This window comes from Pseudoliparis swirei, chromosome 19, assembly GCF_029220125.1.
Source record: "Pseudoliparis swirei isolate HS2019 ecotype Mariana Trench chromosome 19, NWPU_hadal_v1, whole genome shotgun sequence".
NCBI classification, from domain to species: Eukaryota; Metazoa; Chordata; class Actinopteri; order Perciformes; family Liparidae; genus Pseudoliparis; species Pseudoliparis swirei.
Genome location: NC_079406.1, coordinates 14505735 through 14527130, shown reverse-complemented (window position 1 = coordinate 14527130; position 21396 = coordinate 14505735). Strand labels below are relative to the sequence as shown.

General features: G+C 41.3%; 6 protein-coding genes across 6 annotated transcripts in view; all 6 read right to left on the bottom strand.

Moving 5' to 3' along the window:
* LOC130209893 (protocadherin alpha-3-like) overlaps positions 1–7420 on the bottom strand; it is a 56329-nt gene extending 48909 nt beyond the window's left edge. The window contains exon 1 of the mRNA XM_056439808.1: positions 5066–7420. Coding sequence (XP_056295783.1) covers positions 5066–7420 — 2355 coding nt within the window. The remainder of the gene's footprint in view (positions 1–5065) is intronic.
* On the bottom strand, positions 377–3251 carry LOC130209490 (protocadherin gamma-A4-like). The gene is made up of 2 exons (XM_056439184.1): positions 832–3251; positions 377–389 (listed from the first exon to the last, which is right to left on the bottom strand). The coding sequence occupies exons 1-2, from the start codon at positions 3240–3242 to the stop codon at positions 377–379; spliced, it is 2424 nt and encodes an 807-aa protein (XP_056295159.1). The 5' UTR covers positions 3243–3251.
* Positions 7421–7512: 92 nt separating the features above from the next.
* LOC130209299 (protocadherin alpha-3-like) lies at positions 7513–11042 on the bottom strand. The gene is made up of 2 exons (XM_056438861.1): positions 8685–11042; positions 7513–7539 (listed from the first exon to the last, which is right to left on the bottom strand). The coding sequence occupies exons 1-2, from the start codon at positions 11040–11042 to the stop codon at positions 7513–7515; spliced, it is 2385 nt and encodes a 794-aa protein (XP_056294836.1).
* A 1371-nt stretch (positions 11043–12413) lies between these two features.
* Positions 12414–14888, bottom strand: LOC130209298 (protocadherin beta-18-like). Its single transcript, XM_056438860.1, has one exon. It carries the CDS (start codon positions 14886–14888, stop codon positions 12414–12416), a length of 2475 nt encoding a protein of 824 aa, XP_056294835.1.
* A 555-nt stretch (positions 14889–15443) lies between these two features.
* LOC130209297 (protocadherin alpha-3-like) lies at positions 15444–17810 on the bottom strand. The gene has a single exon (XM_056438859.1). The coding sequence runs from the start codon at positions 17808–17810 to the stop codon at positions 15444–15446; it is 2367 nt and encodes a 788-aa protein (XP_056294834.1).
* A 751-nt stretch (positions 17811–18561) lies between these two features.
* LOC130209296 (protocadherin alpha-3-like) lies at positions 18562–20937 on the bottom strand. Its single transcript, XM_056438858.1, has one exon. The coding sequence runs from the start codon at positions 20935–20937 to the stop codon at positions 18562–18564; it is 2376 nt and encodes a 791-aa protein (XP_056294833.1).
* Positions 20938–21396: the final 459 nt, after the last annotated feature.

The following is a 21396-nucleotide window of genomic DNA, read 5'->3' as shown; positions in this document are numbered from 1 at the left end:
AACCGACCATCTACGTAAAAAAGGCAGAAACGATCCGGTCAGTATGGAAGTGAGAATGTTGCCAGGAGGTGGAACCAAACAGCAATGACACTGCGCTCGTGTAAGGATAATATCTCACGTTACACTGACACCGCGCGAACTCAGTTATCACTGCAGAAATGTGATGGTTGTTCTGCACATTATATCAATGTTCGTTAGTTTTTTAAGACCAGGAAACGAAAAACACTTCAGCTCCATAAACAGGGATTGTGTCGTTTTGCAGATCATTATGCTCCTTAAGACAGCAAACTGTTTCCAGTTTTTAAATTGTCTCTCGTTAAGTTTAGCCGTTTTTTCAACCATACTGTCTTGGGTACAATTACAGGATGTTAGCTTCTTAGCAAATCGACCTGGAAAGATGGAGGCCAACTTTGAGAAACAATTATATCAAAAGTGTCTAATCTAAACAGTTCAGCTGCTTCGTGTAATACAATTACATCTTAATAATGAAATGCTAATAATTAAACAACATCTTTTGAAGGAGAATTACTATACGTGTGTTTACTCATTATTCCATATACCGCACACTCTATTGTGTTCGGAAATAGCAAGTAAACATATTACAGGTCCATGGACAGCGATAACGGCTCAATCACTTTTACCAAATAAGTGCTCAGTTATCTAATTAATATATTACATAAAAATAGAACAAATAGAAGCGTTAAAGAAACTGAAATAATGTAAAAGCCAAGCAACATATCACTCGCTTTTAGGTTTCTGTTTTGTTTTTGAATTCCACTGTTAATCTTCATTGTATGATGTCGTTTTGGACATATGTCTGTCCAAGTGCACTCAGGGGGGAGTTGGAATGGCTCGCCCGTAAACATGTTTTGAAGCAATGGATTTTGTCTTACCTCTCCAGGAGTCCTCCTGTCAGGCAGCATGAGTGTGTTGGCGTGGCTGCCCGGGACTATAGTAGATCCTATACTCATTCTGGGTCCAACTAGCATGTAGCGTTTCTCTCCAGATCGGTACTGGATGCTGTGACACAGGGTCCCGTCATAATTAGGCTCTTGTATATATTTAGAAGTGTAGTCTGTGGATTTAGAGCACTGCATTGCAATCAGCACGATGATACTGATGAGGAAAAGAGTTGAAACTGAGCCCAAAGTTATCATCAGGTAGAAAGTCACGTTATTATCCTCCTCATCCTTTGTTGCACTTTTAACATCAGCGGCAGCAAAAGCCTCTTTGGGCTCCACAACTTTGACCATCACAGTAGCTGTTGCTGAGAGGGACACGTTCCCATTGTCTTTCACCAGTATGACCAGTTTATGCTGCGCCTCCTCTGTCTCTGTGAATGAGCGAAGGGTTCTGATCTGTCCTGTATAGCGGTCCAACCCAAAGAGGCTGTGGTCAGTAACTTCCTGCAGTGAAAACAGCAGCCAGCCGTTATATCCTATATCAGCGTCATAGGCTCTGACTTTAGTCACCAAGTGTCCTGCGTTCACATTGCGGGGAACCTCCTCCACACCTTCAGCAGAACCGTTAGAGCTGACTGGGTACAGGATGACTGGAGCGTTGTCGTTCTGATCCAGAATGAACACGTTCACTGTGACGTTGCTGCTGAGTGACGGAGTTCCAGAATCTGAGGCGACAACTTGGAACTGGAACGTTTTCAGACTTTCAAAGTCAAAACTTTTTAGAGCGGAAATGTGGCCATTATCAGAGTTTATATTTAGAAATATTGTTAGGTCATTTTCACTCCTTCCTCTGACAATGTGATATGACACAGCTGCATTTTCATTCACGTCTTTGTCCGTTGCGGTAACAGAGACAATTGAATGTCCTGCAATGTTATTTTCTAACAGGTAAAATTGTAATGGATTTTGCGAGAAATGTGGTCTGTTATCATTTACATCTGATATCTGAATATTCAGTGTTTTAACAGTAGATAAGGGAGGTTCACCACAATCTGTGGCTGTTATTGTTATTTCATAATGTGACACCTCCTCCCGATCCAAAAATCTTTTCGTCACAACTGAATATATATTTTCCTTATAAGACGCCTTTAATTCAAAAGGCACGTCCTCTGATATGCGTGAAATAATTTTTCCATTGACACCGGAGTCTTTATCTGTCATACTTATAAGTGAAATAACTGTGCCAAGCTTTGAATCTTCAGGCACTGTATTTGATAGTGATGTTACTTCTATTTCCGGATGGTTGTCATTTTCGTCTTTTATCTTTACAATGACTTTACACCTGCTTGTTAACGGAGGTGTTCCTTTGTCAGATGCCTGAACATCTAGTTTAAAAATCTCAGAGTCCTCAAAATCCACGACTCCTTTCAGTTTAATTTTTCCACTTAAATTATCTAATTCAAATATTTCGTAAACTTTACGTCCTAATGTTCTACTAAAGCTGTACTCTAGTTCGCCGTTCGTCCCTTCATCTGGATCTGTTGCATTCACTCTTGTAACAATCGTACCAACTGGGAGGTTTTCATATATTTCTATATGGTAAGTATCTTGACTAAATATCGGACGATTATCATTAATGTCAATAACAATAATAGAAACATTTAGTATGCCTGATCGTTGCGGTTTACCTCCATCAACTGCTGTTACAATTAGCGCGAGTGTATTCCTTTGTTCTCTGTCTAACGATTTCTTCAGCACTAAAAATGGTATTTTATCATCATCACTTTGGCTTATTTCTATTTCAAAATGATCATTTGACGTTAATGTATATGTGCGAATTGAGTTAATTCCAGCATCCGGATCGCGGGCCGCATGTAATTCAAATCGCGTTCCCAGAGATGTATGTTCTGCTATTTCAAATTGTTGTTCCTTTTCAGAAAAACTAGGAGAGTGGTCATTTACGTCAGTTATTTCTACAACTACGTGGTGCATTTCCAAAGGGTCTTCAACAAGGATTTTCAGCTCCATTAAGCACACACCACTACCGTGACACAGCTCCTCTCTGTCGATTTTCTTACGGACCTGTAAGGCACCATTGTCCGGGTTTACCTCGAAAAAAGCGTCCTTAGATCCAGACACAACTCGAAACCGTCGATCAATCAAAGAGGTTTTCTCCAGACCAAGATCCTTGGCAACATTTCCAACAATGGTCCCTTCCTTCATCTCCTCTGGGAGAGAATACCTCAATTCAGCCAAAGTCTGATTTCCGAAAAACAGCAAGGAAAAATAAAAAGCAAACCAATAGTCACGTGAGCGATATCCTCTTTCACTCCCCATCATTATCCAACACAGTATTTGCCCACAGGAGCCGCTTTCTGTAACAAAAATCTTTTTTCTATATCCGACCACCACACGGTCTCATCCTACTCCCGGTCTGACATCAAATGTATCCCCTGTTGTGAGGTTCCGAACAAAAGCTTTCTTTGGAGAGGCAAGAAGTATGTTATGGCCTCGTCGATGTTACAGTGACACCAAGAGGACAGCATATGTGACACCCACCAACGTGTTTGCACATGTATGTAATGTGTTTTGTTTCGATTGACAAATAACACGTTTCATAGTGAAAATTATATTACATAGGAAGTGAAATGCTTTAGTTTTGTATAGACTGTACATTTCACCTGGCAACTGCAGCAGAAGGCAGGGTGATGCTCTATTTTGCGTCAGGCAGGCTTTGCGACAGTGGAGCGATTTACGAGCACAACGTCGCAGGTGACGTTTCCTCATTCTGCCGAGTGACGCGCAATGACCGGATGTAAATGTGCGTGGTGTCATTTGTGTGTCCTGTTTATAGGTGGGTGAGAAAAGAACAGGGCTCTCAAGTGGTACGCATTGAGCGTGACAGTCACGTATTTCGGCCACACATCGTATTTCTCACGCTGAAAAAAAACTCGGGTCTATTTAATGTGCCGCAGCGCGCAAACATGACCTGGCCGCGCTGCCCTCACCATGGAGGAATCAAGCACGTCTCCCCAAATCCCCTGGAGTTCTGCTGTGAGGTGCCACCTATCACACAATCAGGAAGAAAAAAATCTGTTGTATCTGGGTAAGATTTAATCCAGCAACCAATGAAAATAAAGCCTCCTGGAATTGCGCGCGACTAATATCCGAAAGTTTCGTTCTGGGGGGGGGGGGGGGGGGGGTATTGATGATGGATATCACTCTTGCCTGTCTTCAAAACTTGAGAGCCCTGAATGAATGAGAAGTAAATACGTTTCTTTGGATGAAGTTACTGTTTTAGCAGCTATATAGGGAGGAGATGAATGTCTGTAAATGTATGTTTATAAGTTTTTGTGTGAAAGACTATAGTTTTGAATAGCCGGTGTGCTGCGTTAGCCAACATAGCATCACGCCCGTCGAGGCTGTTGTTGGCTCAATACAAATTTAATGTGAAGTAATGATATACTTAGGAATATATTTGGAATGTGATTTACAATATGTGTTGCACTTATGGATTTGAATATGAAAATAAATGGTATTCTGTTGAGTGATGCACAATGGCAAGACGTGAATGTGCGTGGTATCATTTGTGTGTCCTGTTTACAGAATAATATCATCTCGCTACTAGGTACCAATCCTGCTACCTGTAACATATACCACTCACAGAGCTATATGCTATATTACATGGTTTTGTTTTGTCAGCAAATCGACCTGGAAAGATGGAGGCCACAACTTTGAGAAACAATTCTATGAAAAGTGTCTAATCTAAACAGTTGAGCGGCTTCTTGTTAATGAAAATTACATATTTTGAAGGAACATTACGAAACACGTTTGTTTACTCATTTCCATACCGGCAGACTCCATTGTGCTTGATGCTCTATTGTGCTTGGAAAAAGCAAAAGTCAACATATTAAAGGACCATGGACAGCGATCACAACTCTTCTTGTAACCAATCACTTTTACCAAAGAAGTGCTCAAATATCAAACTAATATAATATATAACAAATATCGCTGAAATGCTTTTAGGTTTCTGTTTTTAAACTCCACTGTTAATCATCATTTGATGACATTGTTTTGGACATATGTCTGTCCAAGTGCACACTCAGGGGGAGTTGGAATGGCTCGCTCGTAAACATGTTTTGAAGAAATGCATTTTGTCTTACCTCTCCAGGTGTCCTCCTGTCAGGCAGCATGAGTGTGTTGGCATGGCTGCCCGGGCCTATAGTAGATCCTATACTCATTCTGGGTCCAACTAGCATGTAGCGTTTCTCTCCAGATCGGTACTGGATGCTGTGACACAGGGTCCCGTCATAATTAGGCTCTTGTATGTATTTAGAAGTGTAGTCTGTGGATTTAGAGCACTGCATTGCAACCAGCACGATGATACTGATGAGGAAAAGAGTTGAAACTGAGCCCAAAGTTATCATCAGGTAGAAAGTCACGTTATTATCCTCCTCATCCTTTGTTGCACTTTTAACATCAGCGGCAGCAAAAGCCTCTTTGGGCTCCACAACTTTGACCATCACAGTAGCTGTTGCTGAGAGAGACACGTTCCCATTGTCTTTCACCAGTATGACCAGTTTATGCTCCGCCTCGTCTGTCTCTGTGAATGAGCGAAGGGTTCTGATCTGTCCTGTATAGCGGTCCAACCCAAAGAGACTGTGGTCAGTAACTTCCTGCAGTGAAAACAGCAGCCAGCCATTATATCCTATATCAGCGTCATAGGCTCTGACTTTAGTCACCAAGTGTCCTGCGTTCACATTGCGGGGAACCTCCTCCACACCTTCAGCAGAACCGTTAGAGCTGACTGGGTACAGGATGACTGGAGCGTTGTCGTTCTGATCCAGAATGAACACGTTCACTGTGACGTTGCTGCTGAGTGACGGAGTTCCAGAATCTGAGGCGACAACTTGGAACTGGAACGTTTTCAGACTTTCAAAGTCAAAACTTTTGAGAGCCAAAATATCTCCATTCTCAGTATTAATGTTGAGAAATGAAGTTACTTTATTATGTTTGCTTCCATCTCTGAGAATATGATAGGATATTAGAGCATTGTCAGTCTCATCACGATCAAAAGCTTTAACAGAAAACACAGAGGCTCCTGGCTCATTAGCTTCAGTGACATAGAAAGTATAAGGACTCAGTGAAAACTCTGGACTGTTGTCATTCACGTCTGACACCACAACACTTATTGTCTTTTCAGATGATAATGAAGGCTTGCCAGCATCTTTCGCAATAATTGTGACATCATACTTTGACTGTCTCTCTCTGTCCAGAGGTAATTTAGTGACTAATGAATACATGTTGTCTTGTAAAAATGGCGATAAAGCAAAAGGAACATCCTCACCTATGGAGCAAATAACTTTTCCATTGAGACCAGAGTCCAAGTCATTTACACTAATAAGGGCAACTGTAGTTCCAGGTCGGGAATCTTCAGGGATAGAGTTTGAAAATGAAGTCACTTCAATCTCAGGTGCGTTATCATTAATGTCAACTATCTGGATAATTACACTTTTTTCTGTTGTAAGAGGAACAAATCCTTTATCTGATGCCTCAATTTCAATTTCATATCTTTCCTTCTTTTCATAGTCTATTAAACCTTTAACAGTGATCTCACCGGTTAATGGATTGATCTCAAATAGGTTTAATATATTTTTACTCATGCTGTTGCTAAATGAGTAAACCACTTTTGCATTTTGTCCTTCGTCTAAATCAGTTGCATTAACTTGTATGACTTTTGTTCCGACTGCAGAATTTTCACCAAGCACAACAGAGTAAACATCTTTTGTGAAAACAGGTGCATTATCATTAATATCCAAAACATTAACTAGAATATTCATAGTACCAGATTTGGGAGGCTTTCCTCCGTCGAGTGCTGTCAGTACCAATGAGATGCTTCCTGCAGTTTCTCTGTCTAAAGGTTTTTGTACAACCAATATTGGTATTTTACCATCTTCTCCTTTATCCTTAACTTCCAAACGGAAGTGATCGTTGTGGCTGAGTTTATATTGCTGCACGGAGAATTGACCGCTGTCTCGATCCCGCGAGGGTTTGAGCTGAAATCGCGCTCCGGGCAACACGGACTCAGACATCTCCAAACATTTCTCTTTCTCAGGGAAACTGGGAGAATGGTCGTTTATATCCAGCACCTCCACGACAACATAATGCACCTCCAGAGGGTTTTCTAGCACGGTTTTTAGATTAATTAAACACGTACTGCTCTGCGCGCACACCTCTTCTCTGTCTATCTTACGGCTCACATACAGGACACCGTCATTCTGATTCACATGGAAAAGATGATCGGCATTACTAGAAACAATCCGATACTTCCTGTCTCTCAGTGTGCTTTTATCCAATCCCAGATCCTTTGCTATATTTCCAACCACAGTTCCTTCGTTAACTTCCTCAGAGATGGAATATCGTGATTGCGCAGAAGCTCCGCTCCACAAAAGCACCGCAACCACGCAGCCGACCAAATATCCTCTCGCCCTTCGTCTCTCGGATCTTCTTTGTTCCATGGTTAAACCCGAACACATCAGTAATCCATCACAAGGACAAATATAGGAAACGGAATCCAGCTCTTCCGTGTATATCAATATTCACTCTCTTCTTACACATTCAGAAATGGCAGCGTGTCCTGCAACAATAAGCGTAGAACAGGCTGTACCAATATCGAAGATAACAAGAGGTGGAACCAAAATCTACTGACGACAAGCTCGCTAGTGTCGACTGTTTATGTTCCGCTGACACCATGCGACCAGATGTCTCACTGCAGAACAGTCAAAGTGGATAAAGCACATCAGACAAACTGTCATTCGTTTCGTAGCTCAGACCAAACGTCATCGAGTGATTAGGTAATAGATATTTGAGATGGACTTCTCAGAAAAAAGCAACCTCAAGATGCACTTAAAATCACATGAGAAATATTAAATAATTGTCCACAACATTTTCGGATAATGTGTATGTGTTCGGATTGAGTTGTATTCATTAAATTACTGCTATGATGTAACTGTGGCTGACGTTTGTTAAATTGTATGAATATACATTGGAAATTGAGAGCAAACCAGTTCAGCACCTCAGACAGTGACAGTGACCTGCTGCAGGTCAGTCTTGCTTCATGTGAAAGGATTGTGATCATGTTCCAGTTCATTAGTCAACAATGAAGCGCCCTGACATCTCCCACGATGTATTGTTTGTGTTACAACACTCTGCCGTTTTTATTTAGGACTGTACATTATGTTAATTATATCAAAGTAAAAAGTGTAAAAGTGAAAAGAGGATGTTGATTGTATTTTTTAAACTAGTGACAAAATCCATGAAAAGAATTGACTCTCAAAATGTCGCACAAAGAACAGCCAACAGATTCAACAACTTTGTAAACCATGACACTGCAGCCTCAAGCCAGTGAATGTTGAAAATGAACAAATCAAACTTCAACAATCTCAATGAAAACTATGAAATTACATTTGCAGACAAGAGAGCCGTCACGGACCACATTGTTTACTTCATGTCAAACACATATTTTCAAGATGTTTGTACTTAACATCCCCTCAATAATGACATTTCACATATGGGTTGGTGAAGAACTTAAATCATCAGAGATTCTATAGGTCCATTCTAAACTTAAAAGGAACAATTTGAGGACATCAAATGTCCAGATATGGTTTGTTGAACACGCAATTCTGCCTTGTGTTCTGAAGTTTTGCACTGAATATAAATTTCAATACATCTAAGATTATACATGCACACAAAAAAACACAGAAGAAAATTGCTTGTTTCAACATGTCTTACCTCTCCAGGAGTCCTCCTGTCAGGCAGCATGAGTGTGTTGGCATGGCTGCCCGGGACTATCGTAGATCCTATACTCATTCTGGGTCCAACTAGCATGTAGCGTTTCTCTCCAGATCTGTACTGGATGCTGTGACACAGGGTCCCGTCATAATTAGGCTCTTGTAGATATTTAGAAGTGTAGTCTGTGGATTTAGAGCACTGCATTGCAACCAGCACGATGATACTGATGAGAAAAAGAGTTGAAACTGAGCCCAAAGTTATCATCAGGTAGAAAGTCACGTTATTATCCTCCTCGTCCTTTGTTGCACTTTTAACATCAGCGGCAGCAAAAGCCTCTTTGGGCTCCACAACTTTGACCATCACAGTAGCTGTTGCTGAGAGGGACACGTTCCCATTGTCTTTCACCAGTATGACCAGTTTATGCTGCGCCTCGTCTGTCTCTGTGAATGAGCGAAGGGTTCTGATCTGTCCTGTATAGCGGTCCAACCCAAAGAGGCTGTGGTCAGTAACTTCCTGCAGTGAAAACAGCAGCCAGCCATTATATCCTATATCAGCGTCATAGGCTCTGACTTTAGTCACCAAGTGTCCTGCGTTCACATTGCGGGGAACCTGCTCCACACCTTCAGCAGAACCGTTAGAGCTGACTGGGTACAGGATGACTGGAGCGTTGTCGTTCTTATCCAGAATGAACACGTTCACTGTGACGTTGCTGCTGAGTGACGGAGTTCCAGAATCTGAGGCGACAACTTGGAACTGGAACGTTTTCAGACTTTCAAAGTCAAAACTTTTTAGAGCCAAAATATCTCCATTCTCAGTATTAATGTTGAGAAATGAAGTTACTCTATTATCTTTGCTTCCATCTCTGAGAATATGATAGGATATTAGAGCATTGTCAGTCTCATCACGGTCAAAAGCTTTAACAGAAAACACAGAGGCTCCTGGCTCATTAGCTTCAGTGACATAGAAAGTATAAGGACTCAGTGAAAACTCTGGACTGTTGTCATTCACGTCTGACACGACAACACTTATTGTCTTTTCAGATGATAATGAAGGCTGACCAGCGTCTTTTGCAATAATCGTGACATCATACTTTGACTGTCTCTCTCTGTCTAGAGGTGATTTGATTACTAATGAATACATGTTCTCCTGTAAAGATGGAGATAAAGCAAAAGGAACATCCTCACCGATGGAGCAAATCACTTTTCCATTGAGACCAGAGTCCAAGTCATTCACACTAATAAGGGCAACTGTAGTTCCAATTCTGGAATCTTCAGGGATGGAGCTTGAAAATGACGTCACTTCAATCACAGGTGCGTTATCATTAATGTCAACTATTTTGATCATAACACTTTTTTCTGTTGCCAGAGGAGCAAGACCTTTATCTGATGCTTGAATTTCAATCTCATATTTGTCCCTCTCCTCATAATCTATTAAACTTTTAACAATGATCTCTCCTGTTATTGGATTTACATCAAATAATTGTAATAACCTTTGATTGATAGTAAATGAGTAAACTACTTCTCCGTTTGAACCCTCATCGGAATCAGTTGCATTCACTTGTATGACTGTTGTGCCTACTGGAGCATTTTCATCCAGCATCACAGAATAAACATCTTTAGAGAAAACAGGTGCATTATCATTAATATCCAAAACATTTACTAAAATGTTAATTTCACCAGATTTCGGAGGTTTTCCTCCGTCCAGTGCTGTCAGTACCAATGAGTGGCTTCCAGCAGTTTCTCTATCTAAAGGTTTTTTTACTACTAATATTGGTATTTTACCATCTTCTCCTTTATCCTTAACTTCCAAACGGAAGTGAGCGTTGTCGCTGAGTTTATAGTGTTGCACTGAAAAATGACCACTGTCTGGATCACGTGCAGCTTTTAATTGGATACGTACTCCAAGTGGTACAGACTCTGACATCTCCAACGTTGTCACTTTCTCAGGGAAACTGGGAGAATGGTCGTTTATATCCAGCACCTCCACGACAACATAATGCACCTCCAGAGGGTTTTCTAGCACGGTTTTCAGATTAATTAAACACGTACTGCTCTGCGCGCACACCTCTTCTCTGTCTATCTTACGGCTCACATACAGGACACCGTCATTCTGATTTACATGGAAAAGATGATCGGCATTACTAGAAACAATCCGATACTTCCTGTCTCTCAGTGTGCTTTTATCCAATCCTAGATCCTTTGCTATATTTCCAACCACAGTTCCTTCGTTAACTTCCTCAGAGATGGAATATCGTGATTGCGCAGAAGCTCCGCTCCACAAAAGCACCGCAACCACGCAGCCGACCAAATATCCTCTCGCCCTTCGTCTCTCGGATCTTCTTTGTTCCATGGTTGAACCCGAAAACATCAGTAATCCATCACAAGAACAACTGCTTCGATGCATATAATTAATCCAACACGTCCGTATATGCGTTCATATATAATAACTTCTTAAATCCAAATAAATTCGGGCAAACCGACCATCTACGTAAAAAAGGCAGAAACGATCCGGTCAGTATGGAAGTGAGAATGTTGCCATGCAGGAGGTGGAACCAAACAGCAATGACACTACGCTCCTGTAAGGATAATATCTCACGTTACACTGACACCACGCGAACTCCGTTATCACTGCAGAAATGTGATGGTTGTTCTGCACATTATATCAATGTTCGTTAGTTTTTTAATACCAGGAAACGAAAAACACTTCAGCTCCATGAACAGGGATTGTGTCGTTTTGCAGTTCATTATGCTCCTTAAGGCAGCATACTGTTTCCAGTTTTTAAATTGTCTCTCGTTAAGTTTAGCCGTTTTTTCAACCATACTGTCTTGGGTACAATTACAGGATGTTAATTTCTTAGCAAATCGATCTGGAAAGATGGAGACCAACTTTGAGAAACAATTATATCAAAAGTGTCTAATCTAAACAGTTCAGCTGCTTCGTGTAATACAATTAAATCTTAATAATTAAATAATTAGAATCAAATTAAATCTTCTGAAGGAACAATACTATTAAATACGTTTGTTTATTCATTATTTCATACACCCGCACACTCTATTGTGCTCGGAAATAGAAAAAGTCAACATATTACAGGACCATGGACAGCGATCACTTTTCTTCTCGTAGCCAATCACTTTTACCAAAGAAGTGCTCACTTATCTAATTAATATATTATATATAAAATAGAACAATATAGAAGCTGTAAAGAACCTTAAATGATGTGACTGTCACACCGCGGTGAAGCTTGTCTTGTCTTGGGTTTTTGTCTCGTAACTTCCTGTTTTATTTTGAAGTCTAACTCTCCTCTCGTTTCAGGTCACTTGCCCTTCCTCATGTGTCACCGGTCTGATTGTCTCCCCTGATTGTTTCCACCTGTTCCCCATTACCCTCATGTGCGTCTTCCCTCTGTCCTGTGCCAAAGTGTTTCGTCTCATGGTCGTTCACCAAAGCCACGTTCATAGCCACCGAGCCTTTTTGTAAACTGAGTACCAACCTCGAAAGAGCGATTTTTGTTGTAGTTTTCATAGTCCAGCTTTTTATTTCTTAGTACCTAGTTTAGCCTCCACCTCTTAGGAGAGTTTTTGTTTGAATTATTAAACTCTGCTCACTGACGCCTCAGCATTTGAGTCCTGATTGGAATCCCGGCCTGACAGTGACAGCCAAGCAACATATCACTCACACGCTTGTAGGTTTCTGTTTTAGTTTTAAACTCCACTGTTATCATCATTGTATGACGTCGTTTTGGACATATGTCTGTCCAAGTGCACAATCAGGGGGGAGTTGGAATGGCTCGCCCGTAAACATGTTTTGAAGCAATGCATTGTGTCTTACCTCTCCAGGAGTCCTCCTGTCAGGCAGCCTGTCAGGCAGCATGAGTGTGTTGGCGTGGCTGCCCGGGACTATAGTAGATCCTATACTCATTCTGGGTCCAACTAGCATGTAGCGTTTCTCTCCAGATCTGTACTGGATGCTGTGACACAGGGTCCCGTCATAATTAGGCTCTTGTATATATTTAGAAGTGTAGTCCGTGGATTTAGAGCACTGCATTGCAACCAGCACGATGATACTGATGAGAAAAAGAGTTGAAACTGAGCCCAAAGTTATCATCAGGTAGAAAGTCACGTTATTATCCTCTTCATCCTTTGTTGCACTTTTAACATCAGCGGCAGCAAAAGCCTCTTTGGGCTCCACAACTTTGACCATCACAGTAGCTGTTGCTGAGAGAGACACGTTCCCATTGTCTTTCACCAGTATGACCAGTTTATGCTCCGCCTCGTCTGTCTCTGTGAATGAGCGAAGGGTTCTGACCTGTCCTGTATAGCGGTCCAACCCAAAGAGACTGTGGTCAGTAACGTCCTGCAGTGAAAACAGCAGCCAGCCGTTATATCCTATATCAGCGTCATAGGCTCTGACTTTAGTCACCAAGTGTCCTGCGTTCACATTGCGGGGAACCTCCTCCACACCTTCAGCAGAACCGTTAGAGCTGACTGGGTACAGGATGACTGGAGCGTTGTCGTTCTGATCCAGAATGAACACGTTCACTGTGACGTTGCTGCTGAGTGACGGAGTTCCAGAATCGGAGGCGACAACTTGGAACTGGAACGTTTTCAGAATTTCAAAGTCAAAACTTTTTAGAGCCAAAATATCTCCATTACCGGAGTTTACGTTGAGAAATGAAGTCACAGTATTTGCAGAAGTTGCATCTCTGAGAATATTATACGAAATAAAAGCATTATCTCCCTCGTCATGATCAGACGCGATTACGGAAAATACTGACACTCCTGCAGGGTTATTCTCGGTGACGTAAAAATTGTATTGCCTCTTAGAGAACTCTGGGCTGTTATCGTTAACGTCCGATACAATGACTCTCAACGTCTGTTCAGTTGTTAAGGCGGGTTCGCCTGCATCTTTTGCGATCACCGTTACATCATAAATCGATTTATTTTCCCTGTCAAGCTGCGACTTTGTCACGACAGTGTACATGTTGTCCTGTATTGAAGGTGTTATTGTGAAAGGGACATCGCCTTTTACAAAGCTGAGGACTTTCCCGTTCACTCCAGAGTCAAAATCCGTAATGCTAAGAAGTGCGACCGTTGTTCCTGGTCTGGAATCCTCCGACAATTTGCTCGACAGTGACGTCACCTCAATTACAGGTGCGTTGTCATTCATGTCTTTAATATTTACACTCACGCTTTTTTCTGTTCTAAATGGAACAACACCGCTGTCAGATGCCTGGATATTTATTTCGTAACTGTCATCCACTTCATAGTCTAATTGTCCTTTCACAGTAATCTCACCTGTGATCGGGTCGACATTAAAACATTCACGTACTTTACTATTCACATTGCCGAAAGAATAGCTGACATCTCCATTCAACCCGTCATCCATATCTGTGGCGTTTAATCGTATGACTATTGTTCCAATAGATGCATTTTCATTTATATCTGCAGAATACACATCTTTTGTAAAAACTGGAGCATTATCGTTCACATCTAGAATATCAATAATTATTTCCATGGACCCTGATTTCGGGGGTTTACCTCCGTCCAGGGCTGTAATAAGTAGTCTGTGGCTGCTAGAGGCCTCTCTGTCTAACGGGCTTTGTAATTGTAAAATAGGCACCTTGCCATCTTTCCCGCTGTCTTTCACTTCGAGACGAAAATGATTATTAGGACTTAGTTTGTACTGTTGAACGGAATTCAGTCCACCATCTGGATCGAGAGCAGCATGCAACTGGAATCTGGTTCCCGGTAAAGTGGACTCCGACATCTCGATCCTTTTGTTATCTTCCGGGAAAGAGGGCGAATGGTCATTTACGTCCAGCACTTCCACAGCCACATAATGGATCTCCAGTGGGTTCTCGAGCACGGTCTTTAGATTTATCAAACACGCACTGGTCCGCTGGCATATTTCTTCACGGTCAATGTTACGATTTACGTATAAAATCCCATCGTTTCGGTTTACTTTGAAAAGGGGTTCAGTGGAGCCCGAAACAATACGAAATCCCCTTGCTTGTAATATAATTGGATCTATTCCCAAATCCTTTGCAATATTCCCAACAGCAGTCCCTTCTTTGATCTCCTCCGATATGGAATATCTTATCTGTCCCGATGCCTCGCTGAAAACCAGACTCAGAGACAGCACCCAGGCCATCCATTGTCTTCCTTTTCGCCAGGAGTCCTGTCCGCTTTGTTCCATTGTCTTGTGTCAAAGTGTAGCTCCAGTGAAAACCAAGTGACAAAGATTGTTTACGTGTCCATTAATTGAAGAGAAATCACCGTTCAACGAGGCGCGCGGGCTGTATGAACGCAAAAAAACGTTTGAACAAAGCTCACTCGGAGGATGTTGGTCTGCCCCCCCGAAAGCTTTAGAGGCAGTCTCACAGACCGATGGTTAACTGCAGCGGGGCGTATATTCTGGATGTTTAGTGCCACCATGCGATTCTACACACAAACGGATTAATCTCAACTACTTATACATGCAGAGACAGTTTCGATCCACCGGCCATATGACACCAAGTCCAATATGCACACACTTAAGATTGAATTTGTAACCAAATTGTAATTTTAAAATATATTTTATACTTTTTATTTAAAAGGGAAATATTACAACTTAATTAAAATAGGATGACACATTATCAGTGTAAACAGGAATAACCAATGTATCCTTGTGGATAGAAAAAATATTCACGTTCACATTAGACAATGTATTTGTCTATGTGGGGATTTATATTTATAATGTATTTAATAATGTTTAAACATGTCTTACCTCTGTAGTCGCATACCTCCTGTCAGGGGGCATGAGTGTGTTGGCGTGGCTGCCCGGGACTATAGTAGATCCTATACTCATTCTGGGTCCAACTAGCATGTAGCGTTTCTCTCCAGATCGGTACTGGATGCTGTGACACAGGGTCCCGTCATAATTAGGCTCTTGTATGTATTTAGAAGTGTAGTCTGTGGATTTAGAGCACTGCATTGCAACCAGCACGATGATACTGATGAGGAAAAGAGTTGAAACTGAGCCCAAAGTTATCATCAGGTAGAAAGTCACGTTATTATCCTCCTCATCCTTTGTTGCACTTTTAACATCAGCGGCAGCAAAAGCCTCTTTGGGCTCCATAACTTTGACCATCACAGTAGCTGTTGCTGAGAGAGACACGTTCCCATTGTCTTTCACCAGTATGACCAGTTTATGCTCCGCCTCGTCTGTCTCTGTGAATGAGCGAAGGGTTCTGATCTGTCCTGTATAGCGGTCCAACCCAAAGAGACTGCGGTCAGTAACTTCCTGCAGTGAAAACAGCAGCCAGCCGTTATATCCTATATCAGCGTCATAGGCTCTGACTTTAGTCACCAAGTGTCCTGCGTTCACATTGCGGGGAACCTCCTCCACACCTTCAGCAGAACCGTTAGAGCTGACTGGGTACAGGATGACTGGAGCGTTGTCGTTCTGATCCAGAATGAACACGTTCACTGTGACGTTGCTGCTTTGTGACGGAGTTCCAGAATCTGAGGCAACAACTTGGAACTGGAACGTTTTCAGACTTTCAAAGTCAAAACTTTTTAGCGCAGATATGTGTCCGTTATCAGAATGAATATTTAGGAAAGACATAATGTCATTCTGACTACTTTCTCTCACTATATTATATGATATAACTGCATTGTCATTCACGTCTTTGTCCGTTGCGGAAACAGAGAAAATTGAATTTCCAGCAGCGTTATTTTCTAAAAGGTAAAACTGTAATGGATTTTGCGAGAAATGTGGTCTGTTGTCATTTACATCTGATATCTGAATACTCAGTGTTTTAACAGTAGATAATGGAGGTTCACCACAATCCGTGGCTTTTATTATTATTTCATAATGTGAAACCATCTCTCGATCCAAAACTCCCTTCGTAACAACTGAATATATATTCTCCTTATAGGAGGGTTTTAATTCAAAAGGGGCGTCATTGGATATGTGCGAAATAATTTTTCCATTGACACCGGAGTCTTTATCCGTGACACTAATAAGTGAAATAACTGTTCCAGGCTTTGAGTTTTCAGACACTGTGTTTGACAGTGATGTTACTTCTATTTCTGGTGCATTATCATTGACATCTTTAATCTTTATAATGACTCTACACTCACCTATCAGTGGAGGCGTTCCTTTATCGGATGCCTCAACATCAAGTTCATATGCGTCGTTTTCTTCATAATCCACTACCCCTTTAACTATAATTTCTCCACTTAGTTTGTCCAATTCAAACATGTCATATATTTTACGCGTTAAGGTTTTTCCGAGGCTGTACTCAACTTTCCCATTCGTGTCCTCATCCAGATCTGTTGCATTCATTTTAAATACAGAAGTACCAACCGCAACGTTTTCCTGTAATTCAATTTGGTAAATCTCCTGACTAAATATCGGACGATTATCATTACTGTCAAGAACAATAATAGAAACATTTAGTGTCGCAGATTTGGGAGGTTTACCTCCATCAACTGCTGTAACCAGTATATCATGTTTATTCGTTTGTTCTCTGTCTAACGACTTCTTCAGCACTAAAAATGGTATTTTACCCGCATCGCTCTGACGGATATTTACTTCAAAATGTTCATTTGTCGACAACGTGTATGTACGGATTGAGTTCATTCCGGCATCGGGATCACGAGCAGTGTGCAGTTGAAATCGCCTTCCTGGTAATGTATGCTCAGCTATTTCAAATATCTGTTCCCTTTCAGGAAAACTAGGAGCGTGATCATTTACATCAGTGATTTCTACAACGACGTAGTGTATTTCCAAAGGGCTTTCAACGAGGATCTTTAGCTCCATCAGACAAGCACCGCTGCCCTGGCAGAGCTCCTCCCTGTCAATGTGCTTGTCGACGTACAATGCGCCATTGTGCTGGTTTACCGCAAAGATAGCGTCCTTACTTCCAGATACAACACGGAACCGCCGAGCGATCAAAGAATTGATGTCGAGACCAAGATCCTTTGCGACATTTCCAACAACAGTTCCGTCTCGTACCTCCTCGGCAATAGAATATGTTATCTGAGCCAAAGTCAGTTCTCCGAACAGCAAGAGAGCCAAAGAAAAAGCAAACCAGGAGCAGTCCTTTGTCCGAGATTTTGAATTCATCCCCATCGTTATCCAACAACACATACACCGCAGGCTGTTACTCCAACGAACAATTATGTATGTCCAGCTCCCTGAATATCGCACATTTTCAGAAAACGAAGCGTGATTCCATCGGCTCGTGCTTGATTCAAATATCGTGTGTGCTCTGTTCACTAGAAATAAAAAGCCTTGAAAGGGGAGGGATAGTATACTGTTGTCGGTTTCTCAATGTAAGAGTGACACCCAGAGGTATTTAGAAAACTGCAATTTTAAATTATATAGTTTGAAGTCAAGCGTTCTTTTATGAAGCCTATCTCTATATATATATGCCGATTAATTGATAATGTAATTACTTTTTATGTTGTTCTTTAACGTTACATGTGTGTATGACACAATCATGTGTTTCAGTCCCATAGACAACAGCATCAGGAATACTTACATCATACCTCTAATAAACTAAATAGAAACATTGCATTATACTGTTAAGAAGTTGGAATATTATGCACTAACGCACAAACTCATTAACAACATATCATATTCCCAAATACAGATTGTTTTGGGATGAGAAGCCAGGCAATTTTAATTTTAGCACCATGGACGTTTTCTTAATCAAATGATATATACTATAGTTATGAGTTTGTACGTACATGACAACCAACAAAAGATGCAAATGTTGAAAGTTATATTTGGTAGGCTACTTTTCTCCGTAAAAATAGCTTTGGAGAAACAATAAAGCACACTTCGATAAATAAACCAATAAATATGTGCTCATATACATCTAATACACAATTTGTTTTAAATGTCTTACCTCTCCAGGAGTCCTCCTGTCAGGCAGCATGAGTGTGTTGGCGTGGCTGCCCGGGACTATAGTAGATCCTATACTCATTCTGGGTCCAACTAGCATGTAGCGTTTCTCTCCAGATCGGTACTGGATGCTGTGACACAGGGTCCCGTCATAATTAGGCTCTTGTATATATTTAGAAGTGTCTGTGGATTTAGAGCACTGCATTGCAACCAGCACGATGATACTGATGAGAAAAAGAGTTGAAACTGAGCCCAAAGTTATCATCAGGTAGAAAGTCACGTTATTATCCTCCTCATCCTTTGTTGCACTTTTAACATCAGTGGCAGCAAAAGCCTCTTTGGGCTCCACAACTTTGACCACCACAGTAGCTGTTGCTGAGAGAGACACGTTCCCATTGTCTTTCACCAGTATGACCAGTTTATGCTCCGCCTCATCTGTCTCTGTGAATGAGCGAAGGGTTCTGATCTGTCCTGTATAGCGGTCCAACCCAAAGAGACTGTGGTCAGTAACTTCTTGCAGTGAAAACAGCAGCCAGCCGTTATATCCTATATCAGCGTCATAGGCTCTGACTTTAGTCACCAAGTGTCCTGCGTTCACATTGCGGGGAACCTCCTCCACACCTTCAGCAGAACCGTTAGAGCTGACTGGGTACAGGATGACTGGAGCGTTGTCGTTCTGATCCAGAATGAACACGTTCACTGTGACGTTGCTGCTGAGTGACGGAGTTCCAGAATCTGAGGCGACAACTTGGAACTGGAACGTTTTCAGACTTTCAAAGTCAAAACTTTTTAGAGCCAAAATATCTCCATTCTCAGTATTAATGTTGAGAAATGAAGTTACTTTATTATCTTTGCTTCCATCTCTGAGAATATGATAGGATATTAGAGCATTGTCAGTCTCATCACGGTCAAAAGCTCTAACAGAAAACACAGAGGCTCCTGGCTCATTAGCTTCAGTGACATAGAAAGTATAAGGACTCAGTGAAAACTCTGGACTGTTGTCATTTACGTCTGACAACACAACGCTTATTGTCTTTTCAGATGATAATGAAGGCTGGCCAGCATCTTTTGCAATAATTGTCACATCATATTGTGACTTTTTTTCTTTATCGAGAAGTAATTTGGTGACTAATGAATACATGTTGTCGCGTAAAGATGGAGATAAAGCAAAAGGAACATTCTCACCTATGGAGCAAATAACTTTTCCATTAAGACCAGAGTCCAAGTCATTTACACTAATAAGGGCAACTGTAGTTCCAGGTCTGGAATCTTCAGGGATAGAGTTTGAGAATGACGTCACTTCAATCACAGGTGCGTTATCATTAATGTCAACTATTTTGATCATAACACTTTTTTCGGTTGCCATAGGAGCCAGACCTTTATCTGATGCTCGAATTTCAATCTCGTATTTGTCTCTCTCCTCATAATCTATTAAACCTTTCACGATGATCTCTCCTGTTAATGGATTTATATCAAACAATTGTAATAACCTTTGATTGATAGTAAACGAGTATACAACTTCTCCGTTTGGACCCTCATCTAAATCAGTTGCATTCACTTCTATGACTGTTGTGCCTACTGGAGCATTTTCATCCAGCATCACTGAATAAACATCTTTAGAGAAAACAGGTGCGTTATCATTAACATCTAAAACATTTACTAAAATCTTAATTTCACCAGATTTCGGAGGTTTTCCTCCGTCCAGTGCTGTCAGTACCAATGAGTGGCTTCCAGCAGTTTCTCTATCTAAAGGTTTTTTTACGACTAATATTGGTATTTTACCATATTCTGCTTTATCCTTAACTTCCAAACGGAAGTGATCGTTGTGGCTGAGTTTATAGTGTTGCACTGAAAAATGACCACTGTCTGGATCACGTGCGGCATTTAATTGGATACGTACTCCAGGTGGTACAGACTCTGACATCTCCAACGTTGTCACTTTCTCAGGGAAACTGGGAGAATGGTCGTTTATATCCAGCACCTCCACGTCAACATAATGCACTTCCAGAGGGTTTTCTAGCACGGTTTTTAGGTTAATTAAACACGTATTGCTCTGCGCGCACACCTCTTCTCTGTCTATCTTACGGCTCACATACAGGACACCGTCATTCTGATTTACATGGAAAAGATGATCGGCATTGCTAGAAACAATCCGATACTTCCTGTCTCTCAGTGTGCTTTTATCCAATCCCAGATCCTTTGCTATATTTCCAACCACAGTTCCTTCGTTTACTTCCTCAGAGATGGCATATCGTGATTGCGCAGAAGCTCCGCTCCACAAAAGCACCGCAACCATGCAGCCGACCAAATATCCTCTCGCCCTTCGTCTCTCGGATCTTCTTTGTTCCATGGTTGAATCCGAAAGCATCATTAATCCATCACAAGGACAACTGCTTCGATGTATATAATTAATCCAACACGTCCTTATGCGTTCATATTGATTAAATTATTAAATATCCAGAAAATCGGACAAACCGACCATCCACGTAAAAAAGGCAGAAACGATCCGGTCAGTATGGAAGTGAGAATGTTGCCAGGAGGTGGAACCAAACAGCAATGACACTACGATCGTGTAAGGATATTATCTCACGTTACACTGACACCGCGCGAACTCCGTTATCACTGCAGAAATGTGATGGTTGTTCTGCACATTATATCAATGTTCGTTTGTTTTTTAAGACCAGGAAACGAAAAACACTTCAGCTCCATGCGATTGTGTCGTTTTGCAGTTGAGTATATTTCTTAGTTACTCCAGTTTTTTAATTGTCTCTCGTTAAATTGAGCCGCTTTTTTCAACCACGCTGTCATA